Raw genomic sequence first — 17222 nt, 5'->3', positions numbered from 1 at the left:
GAAGGGTAATTTCTTGCATAAGAGATTCTTATCTTGTACGGCTGGAAGAAATCTATGCCTACGTGCATACATCAAGCAGAAATTTTCCAAGCAATGACGCCACATGGTCAATGGAGACTTTTTTTTTTTTTTTTCTAAATTAGCGCCACCCCTGTTCACAGGTGGTGTGTGGTGTTGCAGTTCAACTCCATTGTCCTGAACATGGCTGAGCTGCAATACCAGGCATGACCTGTGGATACGTGTGATGCTGTTTTTGAAAGAAAGAAGCCATGGACATCCATGTAGATCACCTACCCATTATAAATCGCCATCTTAAGTGGCAGAGGGTTGCACCCCCTATGGCTACGTCAGGAAATATACACTGAGTGCCCATAAGCCATACGGCAGCCAAAAATAACTTAAAGGGGCTGTCCAGGTAGATAAGTCACCACCAGAGCTGTCTGGCATCAACATCTTCTTGAAAAGACATGCACCCTCAGTCAAAACCTATATGAAGTGTATGGAAAGTTTACTTTTTGGGTTGTCTTCTTTTGATGTTATGATCTAAGTTGCTCCTAAAATCTAGAATATACTGCTCGCCCTCAAACTCGGACTATATCTACAAAATGGCCGGTTATACAAGGCTTGGCGCCGTGCATGGATCAAAACACGGGAAGTTCCTGATCTGATTCATCTCTGCATGTAACACCGGCACTTAAGGGGTTAAACAGACAAGGTTCTCCCGAAAGCTGGTAAATAGCGGCCGACTTTTTATGATACGTCGCTTATTGACACTGGTGTCGTACTATGCGTCACACATGGGTGGAAGCAACAACTTAGTACCTTTGATAATGCACTGTAAAATGTTCTTGGTTTTGTGCCAACCAACTAACCGACCTTCCAACAAAATAATTAACCAACCAACCAACTAACTAACTAATGAACCAACCAACTAATGAGCCAACCAGTTAACTAAAGAACCCACAACTAACTAATGAACTAACCAACTAATCAACCAACTAAAGAACCAACCAACCAACCAACCAATGAGCCAACCAACCCACCAACTAACTAATGAACCAACCCACCCACCAACTAACTAATGAACCAACCAACTAATGAACCAACCAACTAATGAGCCAACCAACTCACCAACTAACTAATGAACCAACCAACTAATGAACCAACCCACCAACTAATGAACCAACCAATCAACTAATGAGACAACCCACCAGCTAACTAATGATCCCACCAACTAACTAAAGCCAGCCATACTTATTACAGTTTTGTTGGCCACAATGGCCAAGTGGTTCATTTCGGCCGATGAATGGTCAGAAATGGTTGCCCGGATGATCATTAGCCAACCTGTGCCGATTCACTGCACTTTTTAAAAACAACTAAACTACGTCTGATAGGGCAATTTAGTTGATAATGTTGACGTTCATACGAACAATCTCATCATCAGCTGGATGGCCGCCATGACAGCTGTCTTAAATCTAATGAGTATAGCTAGCCTTACTAATGAACCCATCAACCAACCAACTAATGAACCAGCCAAACAACTAATTATACAACTAACTAATGAACTAAGCAACTAACAAATTATACACTAACAAACCAACCAAATAACTAATGAACCAACCAATCATCCAACTAACTAACGAACCAATCAACTAACTAACTAACGAACCAACCAACCATCCAAAGATTTAAAACAACTCAATGTAACATTCAAGAATATTTGAAAATAAATCATATTTATTAATGATCCAATAATAATAATAATCATCACTTTATTCATGTATACATCAGAACATAATATGGACGCCTGATCTGACAACCACACTCGGAAAGCTCCACCCCCTGAAGTGTTACCTCCAGCCATTGGCCATGGATGGGCAGATCTTCAGCTCGGTGCGTATTCTGGAACGTGTCCATGCCAATCATTAGTTCATTATTTGAATAATTGGACATATTAGGCCTTATCTGCATTGCAAATCTTCAGCATCGTAAGAGGTTTGTCAGAAATCTGTTCTTTGTAACAATAATCCAGTAGATTACACATTGTATGTTGTAAAGACTCTACAGCGCCTACAACTGGTAATGAGGTAAAATGCAATTGAATTGGTCCTGAGAAATCTATAAGTTACTATGAGAATCTACGTTGTCTTGAGCCATAGGTCTAGAAAAACAATGAAGGAACCCTAAAACATGGCTGTCCAAAGGTTGTGTCTTGTATTGCAGCCCAGCTCCATTGAAATGAAAATAGCTGAGCTGTAATACCAAACACAACCTGTAAGTCGGCGTGGAGCTGTTTTGGAATGAAAGCAGACCTATTAGTTATTTAGGTTGTGTATTATTATGGCGGCCTACAGGTCACGTACTGCCATGGAAGGAGTCACGGCACTGTAATATGTGCTCAATGGGACGGCTCTGCAAGGCCAAATCCACCTGGATCAGTGGGTAAGCTACAGAGTAAAATTGATCTAAACCAAAATTTTTGCACCAGTATTTCATCCAAAACATAATAAATTGATATAAAATTCGTCTGTACGGTCCACATGAGTGAATATACAGTCTATGGCAAATCCATTCATCATCCATCAAAAGCCGATACCATAAAGATTACGGCGGCCAAACTTTGTCAAAAGCTCCTGGTTTCCTTTCAAAAACCCGAGGTAAATTGACCCCCGCTTTTGAATGGTTTTGGTTGATCTCATAGTTCTTTACAGGTGTAGTTTGGTCTGTACCATGAAGTTCCTCGGGGGTATTTGTGTTACTTTGATTAATTTTGAGCAAACCCAACTTTTGTAAAGCCTCTTGTCTAGGGGACAGGTTCCGGGCCACCTGGGGTAGCTGTTTAGAAGCCAAAGAAGTCTCTGTTCCCTTGGAGGTGTCATCAAAAGTTTTGCCTTGTTGGTGGATAAAGCGAGCTCTTAGCTCCTGGACATTCACACCAGACCTCATGATGGTGTCAAACTTCCTCAAGTGACTTGGATGAGAGCTGGTGGTCTTCTGTCCTGTGTCTGGAGTAACGGTGATGGACAATCCTGGACCGTCTTCAGAGAAGGATTTAATGATCTTCATCTTAGATGTTGTCGAAGGACCATGCTCTGTTTTGTCGGATTGCTTTACGCTTCTATCAAGTTCTTGGAGTCCTGTAGACCTCAACTGTTCATTGGTATCTGGAGAAAAATGGAGACGAGTAGTTAGATGCTATGACCAGATTTAGATAGACTTTAATATCTCTCCACCATTGACTTGACCAGTGTCATGTTGGCCATCAATTTTAGATGGTCAAGATGGAGTCAACTTGTCAAAGGTCTCCTTGGTTTGGATAGATGTGTGTTGCTATGAGAATTGAGATAACCAAAGGATGACCTCCTACATAGATCTGCGGGATAAAACCATCCATGATTATCCATCATCGTTGGTCGTGTACGTAGGGACATCATTCAAATATCTAAACCCAATGTGGCTATGGGAACACACCTTACTGTAGGGTATTTGAAGCCGTTTGGTATGGAGAACATGACCATAAATTGATGGGACATTTCTAGGACATGCACTTTATGACTCTGGGACCCTCGCTAATGTTGTGTACCAAGGGGCTTCACAGTCTTTTCCTGTACAGTGGTGGTCTCAGCCACGCAACTCTGCAAGCTGGATTCATGACCATGAATGAAGAAGTTCTGCTGCACATCCTCATGGCGCCCAATGACTGGGGCACCTCTGCATATCAGTGTAATTCATTGTTGCAGCCCCTTCATTCTCAGGAGCAGTGGGTATCCCTTAGGTCGGACCTCCTGATCAGAATGCAGATGTGGAACCTAGGCTTAGTGGGTTTGGTGGTGAAGGGGCTTCATTGTTTCCTGGCGGTTCTAGGGTTGCTTCTGTGGGGTGGACTAGTTGGGGCATTTGGGCCCCTAGCACCTCCTAAAACCAGATCTCAACATAGAAATATCTCCTGTAGAGATGGCAAACAACATTTAGAAGGGCTGAGACGTAGGAGGACTATATACATAGCATATATCGCCCCCACGTCTATACACCTGCCAATACCTTTGCCCCTATATATTTTTTTTTACTAGACAGTCTACGTCATTTCACCACTTTTTTATACTCGCTCCATTACTGACACCTTTTATGCTAGTACTATATTTCGCGTGTCATTTGGTGGAGGATGCGGACTCTGCCAACACCCCAGCAGTAAACCTTCTCATCCAAGCACATATATAGCCATAAAATGTGACTTTAAAATCTTTTATAGTTTTCTATGCGGATCTTACGAGAATGTCATTAAAGGGCAAGATCTGATATTGGTGGGGGAGGGGTGCTTACAGATAGAATAGAACAAGTGATTTTATCTGTTCGGAATAGCCTAAAATAATCAACACATAGCCTATGGTCAAAAAAATCATGTGTGCAGGACACATTGGATGAAACGGATCAAAAACAAAATGAAAAGTTATTTGTGAAATAATAATAATAATACCGTAATAATAATAAGGATAATAATAAAATTTGTAAAGTGCAATACTGCTCTTTACCACAGGGGGCAGCAAACCCTTTCCATAGACATCTACCTGTAGAAGTTATAAAGCATTGATCGGAGGGATCTGTGTTATTTCATTATCATTTTACACCCGTGACCCTTTGTCGCCTCTGCGTATTTTACAGACTGCGGGCGCGGTGGAGGTGTATCCGCCGCGTACGATATGCAGCTGCCTAAAGATAAAGACACAAAGGCAGGGCGAGTGTTGGGTTAATGGCCCCTGCCCTGAAAATATTCCACAGGAGCATTCAAATTGTCAAATAATACCCGGAACATCTGCTGCCTGGAGATGAGCGGCTCATGTTACACGGAGGAAAAACCTGAGCGACGGCTCGAAAAACATCGTAAGAAGCCGAGGCCTGGGCAATGGAGAGCGCGCTAGGGGGAGGGTTTTCAATTTGATGCCCGGTTAATTTTTTTTTTTATTAATGTGAACAATGTCTGAGAGTATTTTTTTTTTTTTTTTTTATTAAAGCTCCATTCACCTTCTGGCGCGAGACATGGCCAAGTAATAAGAAATCATTCTGGCGCTGTGCGGGAGGATCATGAGTAGATTTCTGGTATAACTCATTCTGTTTTCTGATGGTTGAGGCCCTGCCCCGGCCCGACTTACCCTTGGTTCACATCTGCGTTTGGTAATCCGTTCGGGAAGTCCACATAGGGACCCCCCCGAAACGGACCACCGACCGCATTTGCAAGTGGTGTGCAGTGAAAGCACATGGATCCCTGTAGACTATAATGGGGTCCGTGTGCTTGCCGCAAGATCTCCGCATGAATCACGAGGACATGAAAGTAGATTGTGAAGTCTATGTCTGCCCCCAGTGTCATGTCCCCTTTCATCAGCCTCCAGTTTTATGTGCCCCTTCATCTGCCCCCAGTTTCATGTCCCCCCTTCATCTGCCCCCAGTTTCATGTCCCCTCTTCATCAGCCTCCAGTTTTATGTGCCCCTTCATCTGCCCCCAGTTTCATGTCCCCTCTTCATCAGCCTCCAGTTTTATGTGCCCCTTCATCGGCCCCAGTTTCATGTCCCCCCTTCATCAGCCTCCAGTTTTATGTGCCCCTTCATCTGCCCCCAGTTTCATGTCCCCCCTTCATCTGCCCCCAGTTTCATGTCCCCTCTTCATCAGCCTCCAGTTTTATGTGCCCCTTCATCTGCCCCCAGTTTCATGTCCCCCCTTCATCAGCCTCCAGTTTTATGTGCCCCTTCATCTGCCCCCAGTTTCATGTCCCCCCTTCATCTACCCCCAGTTTCATGTCCCCTCTTCATCAGCCTCCAGTTTTATGTGCCCCTTCATCTGCCCCCAGTTTCATGTCCCCCCTTCATCAGCCTCCAGTTTTATGTGCCCCTTCATCTGCCCCCAGTTTCATGTCCCCCCTTCATCAGCCTCCAGTTTTATGTGCCCCTTCATCTGCCCCCAGTTTCATGTCCCCCCTTCATCTGCCCCCAGTTTCATGTCCCCTCTTCATCAGCCTCCAGTTTTATGTGCCCCTTCATCTGCCCCCAGTTTCATGTCCCCATTTCATCAGCCTCCAGTTTTATGTGCCCCCTTCCTTTGCCCCTAGTTTCATGCTCCCCCTCAATTTGCACCCAAAGTTTAACATAAAAAATACTGATACTCCCCCTCCTCACTCCCCTGCCGCTCTGTTGGCAGTTATTTCTTACGGAGTTTTCTAAGAGCTGTAGGCCCGATGTGAGTGATGTCATCACATTGCGCCTACAGCAACCCGGGGCCGGAGTGCACAGGGAGCACAGCGGTGAAGCAGGCGCTGTCCTGCTGCATTCACTATTGAAGTCAACTAATCTGTATCAGGAAGACGCAGATGAGTTGAATCGGACGGACTGGGACTGCAAGACACGACCCACAATCCGGGACTGTCCCGTAGAATCTGGGACAGTTGGGAGGTATGGCAAAACTTAGGACAGGTCCTATTACTGTCTGATTTGTGGTCCCGACCCGTACATGTACCGGTGTAGCTATAGGGGGTGCAGAGTTGCTACAGGGCCCTGGAGGCTGAGTGTCAGAGAGTTGAATGTGGCTCGTGATGAAGCAGTTCATCCATCTTTAGTCATCAGTATGAACATTTGGTTTGGGGATGGACACCCCCTTTAAGCTGGTCAGGAAAAATGAAAGATGCGCCATGATTGGTTGGTAGGGGCAACAAGGCCAACACTGATAAATCTGCTGGAGTCTGATAACAGTATCAGGAAATAATGTAGAATATTGTAAATCGATGTTCAGAGGGCGAGGTACGTAAATGGTTAATGATCTTACTCTGGTCAATACCGAATCCTGTATCCGCAGCGTTCAGTCAGATACATCTCCATGCAGGGGTGTGGCCTAATGGCTGTCACTTCCGATCAGATTGATGTCGCTCTTACCTGGGTCATTGTTGGCGTTTTCGTCTTCGTCCTGGTCCAGGGAATCAATGGTCTCCAGTAGATACTGCAGGCACTCCTTCTCTTCATCGGTGAGCCGGGAGAAGAAATCTTCACCCTACAAGATCAAATCGTTACTGGACCAAACCATGTTCACATTGTGCAGAAATCATGTTCATTTTTACAGTGAACAAAAGGGAGTATCACAAGACCCAGTATAACACCCCAGCCCTGCAGATAGGTTACTGTCACCAGACCCTGCATATCACCCCAGCCCTGCAGATAGATAGGTTACTGTCACCAGACCCTGCATATCACCCCAGCCCTGCAGATAGATAGGTTACTGTCACCAGAACCAGCATATCACCCCAGCCCTGCAGATAGATAGGTTACTGTCACCAGGACCAGCATATCACCCCAGCCCTGCAGATAGATAGGTTACTGTCACCAGAACCAGCATATCACCCCAGCCCTGCAGATAGATAGGTTACTGTCACCAGGACCAGCATATCACCCCAGCCCTGCAGATAGATAGGTTAGTGTCACCAGAACCAGCATATCACCCCAGCCCTGCAGATAGATAGGTTAGTGTCACCAGAACCAGCATATCACCCCAGTCCTGCAGATAGATAGGTTACTGTCACCAGAACCAGCATATCACCCCAGCCCTGCAGATAGGTTAGTGTCACCAGAACCAGCATATCACCCCAGTCCTGCAGATAGATAGGTTACTGTCACCAGAACCAGCATATCACCCCAGTCCTGCAGATAGATAGGTTACTGTCACCAGAACCAGCATATCACCCCAGTCCTGCAGATAGATAGGTTACTGTCACCAGACCCAGCATATCACCCCAGTCCTGCAGATAGATAGGTTACTGTCACCAGACCCAGCATATCACCCCAGTCCTGCAGATAGATAGGTTACTGTCACCAGAACCAGCATATCACCCCAGCCCTGCAGATAGGTTAGTGTCACCAGAACCAGCATATCACCCCAGTCCTGCAGATAGATAGGTTACTGTCACCAGAACCAGCATATCACCCCAGCCCTGCAGATAGATAGGTTACTGTCACCAGACCCAGCATATCACCCCAGTCCTGCAGATAGATAAGTTAGTATCACCAGGACCAGCATATCACCCCAGCCCTGCAGATAGATAGGTTACTGTCACCAGACCCAGCATATCACCCCAGCCCTGCAGATAGATAGGTTAGTATCACCAGGACCAGCATATCACCCCAGCCCTGCAGATAGATAGGTTAGTATCACCAGGACCAGCACATCACCCCAGCCCTGCAGATACTTCAGGATTTTTGTGACTTGCTACCTCCATTGCTGAAATATAGCTATTTTTTGTCAAAATGCAAATGAGCTCTTTGGAGCAATGAGGGTGTGTCTATTGCTCCAAAGAGTTAAACAGTAACCATTTGATTCCGGTGACCTGGAATACTCAACTGTAGGGCCATAATTTTTTTCCTTCATGTCTAAGAATCTTCTCTATACACAAACCTTCGTTCTAGCTTATTTGAGGTCTCATGTAAAAAAGACATTTACATTTCTGTCAGCCACAAAAATAACTCATGGAAAAATGGAAATGCAACAAAATTCTGCGGCTGATAATTGTGTATTAAGGTGAGCCAAGAAGGTGAAAATGCAGGGAGTGTCTGAGATCCAGGTCAGCTCAGGAGATAGTGAATATAGTCTATACAATGAATGCTATAACATGGTATGCAGTAACTCCCCCTAGTGGTGGCTACTGGTAGTCAGAATGTTATTAATTAACAGACTACTCAATGTTAAGTTTGGTCAATGCTATAATTTTGGGAAGTCCAAAGGCTCTATTATAAGAATTGGGTGTAATATGATGGATTCAGCGCAGCATCATGGGATCTGTTACAATCCTGACAGTGTGAACAGAGCTTTAGAAAGTTTACTGGAAACCCCGACAGATCCCTTAAAGGGCATTTTCCATCTCCCAATGGAAGATCTGGGGGGTCCGATATCTGGACCCCGCATAGACCAGCTGTTCTGGCAGCCTCCAGAAGCTGCTATAGTGGATGGGGAGCATGTGCAGGTTGCTCCTTTATGGTCCCGTACATACTGATGATGTACCCTGAGGATCAGTCATCAGGATAAAAACTACATTTGGGGCTGGGAAACCCCTTTAAAGTCAAAAAGGATTCCTTACACTAGCTATGATGCTACTGTGAACAGAAACGTAGAAAATTTTGATGTTTAAGATCTCTGCTTGTTGTCAGCCAATGCAATCAGGATTGTTTACATCCAGAAGCTAAAAGCGTGCCCTAACCTAGTCCTGCCCACACAGGTGCAAGGCTCTGTCATGGAACCATTGGGATTAGTCGGGATCCCTTCATGATGCTACAGTTACGACCAGTGACCAGGAATTACATGCATGTATGGTAACACTACAGTCTCCGACTTACCTCCAGATTACTCTCATCATACAACGTCTCCGTCTTCTCACCTGCTGCATCCATCTTGCTGGGATCTGTAAATTTGCAAGGACCTTACTCGTGGGAACGCTGCCTCTTGTCGCCTCTACTCTCGAGTTGCCAGGAACACCTGCAGGAAACACAAAGCACTCTATGTAGACACATGACACATCTCAGGCTTTATTCCGCCTATTGCCTGGGCTATATGACGGAGCGGAGGACAATGGCACATTCAGGGCTCTGGCTGTTTTGTATGATAATAGTAGCTGTGTTTACCGTGGCGGCGTCACGTGCTGCACTGTACACACATGATGCTGTAACCTTGTCTGATTCTGCTACAGATTTGGTGCAGCTTCAGCCGTGTACATAGGACTAGAAAGCGGAGAGAGAATAAGGTGTATACAGGTAATGCACCATTGTGATGGATCAGACGGAAGGATCTCAGAAGGACACAGTAAATCCTAAGGGGGCTTACCTGGTTTTGCATGCAGGTGAAAGTCTGAGCTGAACGTCAACAGTAAAGATGTCAGAGTTGTAAAACTTTTGACATAAAGATCATTATATTATATCTGGTGACCAGACCCATTATTTAGGCCCCAGACCACTCAGGCTGGATTCACCGACGCAGAGTTAGCTTCAAATAAGCAAAGGGAAAAATTCTGCAAGGGCTAGAATGGGATCCACTAGGCCGAAACCCGGCAGAGCCCATTATCGGTCTATGAGGTCCCCGGATATCTGTTTTTTAAGCAGATAGAGTCTCCATCTTTTTGGTCCGCATGGGGACAGAGTAGTGTGAACCTAACGTAAAATTAATTCAGACCCCACATCAGACCCCTAAACATATCGTAACCCCAGATCAGACCCCTAAACATAGTCAGCCCCTAAACCAGATGCTGGACACGGATCCTTAAGGTTAATTCAGACCCCAGACCTGACCCTAAGATTAATCTAGACCAGACCTATAAGATTAATGAGACCTCAGATCAGACACCTGACATAAATCAGAACCCAGACCAGCCAATGAGAACAGAAAAATATATACTTTATATACTTCTCCTTCTTGGGCCTTCTGGCCAATGCCAAGACCTCGAGTGCCGCACCTCAGCAGAAGTTTTATTCCTGATAGATCCGCCATTGTAGACTGGGGGAGAAGTCTGAAGCATCTGGAAAGTTGGGGTCTTGGTCCAGAATTGGGTCTCAATCCCCTGGTATATACTATATGCTTATTGTATAGTCTATGGTGGAGACTTGTTCCTCTTGGGAATCCCACAAGCACTTTGTTGCCTAGCCCATGTGGCTAGTGAGTTGGACCTATGATATTGGCATGTGTCTAGCTGGTAACATCCGGGGTCCTGTCTCCTCCTTGTATGACATGGACGACTGTTCACTTGTCCAGCTGGTAAGTAACATCAGGGGTCCCCGTCCTTGTATGACATGGACCAGTTCTCACTTGTACAGCTGGTGACCCCCTGTATAACCCTCCATAGTACAGCCCCAATAATGCCGGATTAAAGGGACTGAACAGGATAAGAAAAACTTATCTTCCTTCCAAAAACAGCGCCACTCCTATCTACAGGTTGCATGTGGTATTGCAGCTCAGCCCTTTTCAGTCTTTGGAACAACAATACGAGCCACAACCCAAGGACAGGTGTGGCGTTGTTTGTGAACTAAAAGCAGCCATGACTTTCTAATTCAGGACAACCCCTTTAAGGGAATGTTAGTGCGCCATACTTTGTATTGTCAGATGGGTACACTGAGACAAGGCCTGATCTTTGTCTACACCTTCTGGATCAACATAGTCAAACAAAGGCACAATACCCCCAGTGTTCCCTCTGACGGAGGACATCGGAGAAGCGGGCAGCAGTTCACTCGCAGGTGACTTCTCACAGTAGCTTAAAATAACTGGGCACATAATAAAGGATGAGCAGAAGTCATTTCCCAGGACCAGAGCCGACAGAGCAAACACTGGCAGATTGACTAGTCTGCGCTCAGCAATGCTGGCTGACCTTTCCAGGGACTTAATGGACTCCTCAGGAGATCTCAGGCCTCGTACCTGCGGCGGGCAACCTCGTGCCCCGCAGCAGAACAGACAGCCATTATTCCTGGTCTCCAGTAATGGAGGAGACGTTATATAATATGTGGGAACCTAAAGCTCCCTGTCCTGTGTCTCATCCTCTGCCAAAACAATTTGCATTGATACCATCAGCATCCATGTATCAGTCCTCGCCGATATAGTGGCAGCTCTGTGCCGCAACCAGTTTGGCACTGGATAAACTAGGGCACGGAATTGAAAAAAGTTTTAAAGGGGTATTCCTCTTATTTGGTAAGATGCGCCATTACTGTATGATGGGGGTCCAACCTGTGAAACTGAGAATGGAGGGGCCATCATGATCCTGACCACCTGACAGGGACCTGTAGCCGGACACCTTGACTTGAGTTTAGCCATGCTGTAGTTCTGTACTCTGTGAATGGGCCTGTGCTGGGAACAGCAGTGAAGGGGGCGCCACCAGACCACACTGGGCCCCAGAGGAGCAGGGATGGGTCCCCCCCACCAATCATAAAGCGATGAGTTTCAATTGCAATTTTCCAGAGCTTACTTGTGTCCTTAGGTCATCAATATGTTATGGGTGGAGGTGCGGCACCTGGGACCCACGCTGATCACCTATTTGAAGGGACTGCTCAAAAGTACTGTGGCCTGTTCCCTGTGCCAATAATGTCATGTTGATGGGGTTACATAGTACAGCACCAGCTCAGTCCCATTCAAGCAAAGTAGGCTGGGCTGTAATACCTTGCACAGCCACTATACAATGTACGGCGCTGTGCTTGGAATTCAGTAATGAAGCTGCAGTGGTCAAAGCTCCGGCCTCCTACACCAGCGCCCCAGTGCGGGTCCTGATTTTTGGATTCCTACAAATGACATATAGAGGACTTATCCTAAGGATCAGTAAAAAAAGAATTACCCACACTCAAAATTGAAGCTTCCAAAAGTGCATATTTTTCTGGGGTCGGCCCTTTTCATTTGAGCCTGATCCGGAGGAAGGCCCGAGTGTGACGCGGCTCCCTGCGTCACTCTTGATGCTAAAATCCACCCTTCCGCTCCCCGTGTGAATGGAGCCTAAAAGTCCCGAAAAATTCTTTAAACTTTTGGATGTGAAGGAGAATGTCCCCATTCACTGACAGCAAGCGGAGATCTTAAAATATGACAGAAGTTTAATAGAAAGTCGTAGATCAGGTTTTACCCGGTGACTCTTTACACAAGACTGAGAATACCTGCGGGATACGTCATTTATTACTTTTACTTTTACGATGATAGCGATGACCCATTGAGATAAGAGGTTTATGGGCACGATAGGACGACTTTATGGGCTCCGGCACTATTGTGTCACGTCCACATTGTAAGGTTTAGTAATCGGAGACCTTCCTGTATGTTCTCTAGGAGTCGCCAGGTCTACCAGAATGAGCAAATATGGAAGTAAACAGCAGGTAAAGCAAAGTAAAACTATGTGGCCGTGCCAAAGGACAAACAGCGGCGCCAGGAAAAGGGGAAGGGGGATCAGGGACGCTCAGGACATTCATTGTGCAATACGTTCATTTTATCCAGCGTTAATGGATGAAAGAGCGGAGCGAGAAGGATCCAGAAAGGTTATATCATATATACAGTGCACAGGAGGTATACGGAGCTCCAAATACCACTGAGTGCCATAGAGATCAATGATAAAATTCTGGCTACCTGCAGAGGAGGAGGAGCTCAGTATGTCCTAGGGTATACCAGTTGTACATATATATTATATACAGTATATACCCAGATTATACCGGCTGTACATATATAATTATATACAGGAGATACGCAGGTTATACCGGCTGTACATATAGAATTATATACAGTATATACCCAGGTTATACCAGCTGTACATATAGAATTATATACAGTATATACCCAGATTATACCGGCTGTACATATATAATTATATACAGGAGATACCCAGGTTATACCAGCTGTACATATATAATTATATACAGTATATACCCAGGTTATACCAGCTGTACATATATAATTATATACAGGAGATACCCAGGTTATACCGGCTGTACATATATAATTATATACAGGAGATACCCAGGTTATACCAGCTGTACATATATAATTATATACAGTATATACCCAGGTTATACCAGCTGTACATATAGAATTATATACAGTATATACCCAGGTTATACCAGCTGTACATATATAATTATATACAGGAGATACCCAGGTTATACCGGCTGTACATATATAATTATATACAGGAGATACCCAGGTTATACCAGCATGGTCCATATCACTATATATAAGATGTATAATTTACACCGCTGTACATATATACAATATCCTTATCAGTATATACAAGGAGCGGCTTATCAGTAACACAGCAGATAAGTATACAGTATATATAAGGACACACATGCTATTACATTTTCCTCTATATACTTATTGTTTGGTTACCTGTTCCATGCGGATATAATGGCTGATCAGTTCTCTGCGGCCTCACGTCCATAAGGCCCATAGACCCGGCCGTACCTGTGTTGCTTTGGGGGTAATTTCCTCATACAAGTGCACTGCAGAATGACCCCACAAGTCCCATATGGATAATGTATAGAAATCAGAACCTATTACATCCTACTAGAATAAACCATCTTAGATCTGTGCGGTCTACAATAAGATAAAACTCAAGGTGTAATGGGCCATTGATCCTAACCCAGATCCAGAGTCAGACACGTATACGGAGTGGTGGAAGGTCCTTGTATGGAGACCATGAAAAATTCTACAGGTCAGAACAAGGATCGGTATCAGAAGTCCCCAAGCAACACAGAACATGAATGACCAAGAAATTGGGGACACCAGCCCCAACTAACTATACCCCAAGACTTAGCCCTAGTGGTCAGGTAACAATATACAAAGCCAATGTCCATCTACTGTACACCAAACATAACTTACCCCGGTCTCTGACTGGGGGTTCTCCGACCACGGGGACCGTCACCAGTCATGAGACTCGGCATCCATATTTCCTCTTTCTACATGGAGCAATGGCCGTGCATCATCTCCGCCTCTCCATTCATCTTTATGGGACTATATAGTATAGCGCTTGGCTATCTCCGCTCAACATGCATGTGACCTTGTGACCTGCCATTCTATTTAATTGGGGCTACTTGGACCCTCCATTCTCATAATCGGTGGGGAGCTCCAGAGGTCGGACCTCCCACCTATCAGTCACCTGTGGATATGGGATAACTTATTCATGGTATAACCCCTATAGTGAAGTCAGATTCGTCATATAGATAAAGATGTCACTCAGGGGTCGGCACCTCTTAAAGGGGGAAAGGCATCATAACTGGATGTATGGAAATAAAGTTACGGAAGACGATTTGGGTTGTACTTTCCACCTTGACACAGTGAAGCCCCTCCTAGAGACCACCCGCCATATCCAGACCAGATCTCCTGAGATTTTAGTTCTACCTTATATTATCCATACAGCCATCTCGGAGAAGACAGCCCCTTCTAAATGCAGTGTTGGGTGTCGTCTCAAAGTGGTGTCCTTGTATAAAGTTGTTCCTATGTGAGTAGACACTCAGCCCCCTGCCCATACTTAGCACCCACCTTCAGCCTCGCTCCTCATACACCTCCAGCATTCTGCGATCTGCCGCCTTCCTCACAAGACTCCTTATACCTCCTCCTGGAGCAGCTTTCTTCTCTTCTCAGCCCCCAGGGATGGACGTTCTCCACCGACGGACCCTTTTGTCTCGGGATCTAAGATGAAAACAACACGGCAACTGTATCTGCTACCAAGGGACGGGTCCTGCTGTTACTACAGCAAAGTGAGTGCCCTTCAGAGCGTCCAACCTGCTGCTGTTACATGTGTAGAGTAACTTATGTGCAAACAGAAGGGAAGACAAGGATAAACTGTGCAAACAGAGGCGTTCCCTGCTCAATGACCGCTGCTCAGCATGGCCTGGAATACTCTGCCATACAATGAGAAGCAGTGCTGCAACTATATCTTTATCCCTCAAATAATAAAGTCACATTGTACACAAGGAGTGTGATTCTTTTTAATGATAATTCCATGCTAAATTATTTCCTACTAAATCTTGACAGGGTCCTGAGCAATATTTCACTGATACAGAGCTCCAAATCCCCTGCATAGAAAGTGACATGGTAAAATACTGCATGGATGCACCACTAGGGGAGCTGAAGAGCTCACTGCATACAGTCTATCCATTCAACTCTACTATAATACAGTATGCAGTGAACTCCTCAGCTCCCTCTAGTGGTGACTACAGGAAGCCAGAATGTAGTCAGGTAGCTCATTGGGAATTTATCATGACCTGGGCCATCCTTGATCCTCTGTACATAGGAATAGAGATGTGCCTAATTTATTAAAAGGTGAAAAATTACCTACCCTTCATGCCCCAGAAAGTAAAATGTTTTATATACAATATAGATATGAGATATAATTTATGTTTTGGTTTATATTCTTCTCTGCTGTCAGGATCACTTGCTGGAAAAATGCTTTATGGGAAGGGAAGGATGAGGCCTCTATAAAACACTCAAATAATTGCTGCTCCTACACTTTGCCACTCTGTGATCTTTTGACACTGCTAGGTTGTAGATAAGAAGCTACCAGTGCACAGAATGAGGCAATAGATTAATTAATCAGCAGTAGCCGCCCGCTCCACCTCTCCCTTCTCCATAGAACTCTATGTGTGAGGCTGAAAACTGAGATGAATATAATATAAACAAGCAGTCAGATGGAACAGAAGATAGAGGAGAATGGCGTAATAAGTGGAGAAGGAAACAGAAATTTTCTTATATTCACATGGACTATTCCTTTATGCAGAGTTGCTTATAACTGGAGGTACACTTTAAGAGCTGCGTTGGCTTGGCAAAGGCTGACAAATTACAATTCCTCTGTTACATTCACAGCAGTGTCTTTTCTGTTTGATTTGTAGCTACTTACTGATGTAATAAAGCAAAGTTGTTTATGATTGCCTTAGGATAGACAAGCATTGCTGCGCTCCCTGCGTCCAGTACAAGAGTGTCCGCACTCCAGAGCGTTGTCCAACCCCAGGGCTAAAATCATAAACCAGTCTATCTAATAACTCAGCTACATGGGGAAAATACAGAACGGAATATTGATGTAGGTAGGAAATGTTTCAGGACACGATGTACAAACCAAAGAGTCATCCAACTGTGATCAACCCTACAAGGGAAGATTAAACAAAAATGAAAGTTTATATAAAGAAAGTTAAAGTAACACTCCAGGCAAAACTGATATACTGCATTATACTCCAGAGCTGCGCTCACTATTCTGCTGGTGCAGTCACTGTGTACATACATTACTTTACTTATCCTGTATTATACTCCAGAGCTGCACTCACTATTCTGCTGGTACAGTCACTGTGTACATACATTACATTACTTATACTGTATTATACTCCAGAGCTGCACTCACTATTCTGCTGGTGCAGTCACTGTGTACATACATTACATTACTTATCCTGTATTATACTCCAGAGCTGCGCTCACTATTCTGCTGGATGTGTCTTAGCCCCACTTCACATCTGCGTTCGGGATTCTGGTTGGGATGAGTCCACTTGGGGATCCCCTGAATGGAAACCTATATAATGCGTATAGGTTTCCATTTGGGGGGTCTCCAAGTGGTCTCCCCAACCGGAACTCCGAACACAGATGTGATTGGGGCCTTAGACTAAATTACTCCTTTCACTTCTAAGAATGACAGGAGTGCAGCTGCAGTTTCTACTCAGCAGTGAAGGGGTTACTTCTTTTTACAATCGGTCTCAGGTATGTGAGGTAT

At 44.9% G+C, this 17222-nt stretch overlaps 1 protein-coding gene across 2 annotated transcripts; it reads right to left on the bottom strand.

The window, feature by feature from the left end:
• Positions 1–1821: 1821 nt before the first annotated feature.
• On the bottom strand, positions 1822–15258 carry LOC142218225 (uncharacterized). 2 transcript variants are annotated; one of them, XM_075286782.1, is made up of 4 exons: positions 15008–15258; positions 9361–9499; positions 6916–7030; positions 1822–3164 (listed from the first exon to the last, which is right to left on the bottom strand). In XM_075286782.1, exons 2-4 carry the CDS (start codon positions 9412–9414, stop codon positions 2605–2607), a joined length of 729 nt encoding a protein of 242 aa, XP_075142883.1. In that variant the 5' UTR covers positions 9415–9499; positions 15008–15258; the 3' UTR covers positions 1822–2604. The 2 variants fall into 2 exon arrangements, with proteins under 2 accessions (XP_075142883.1, XP_075142882.1); XM_075286781.1 differs by lacking the exon at positions 15008–15258 and having other exon boundaries at positions 9361–9548.
• Positions 15259–17222: the final 1964 nt, after the last annotated feature.

This window comes from Leptodactylus fuscus, chromosome 9 (assembly GCF_031893055.1).
Source record: "Leptodactylus fuscus isolate aLepFus1 chromosome 9, aLepFus1.hap2, whole genome shotgun sequence".
NCBI lineage: Eukaryota > Metazoa > Chordata > Amphibia > Anura > Leptodactylidae > Leptodactylus > Leptodactylus fuscus.
This window is presented reverse-complemented; position numbering and strand designations above follow the sequence as displayed.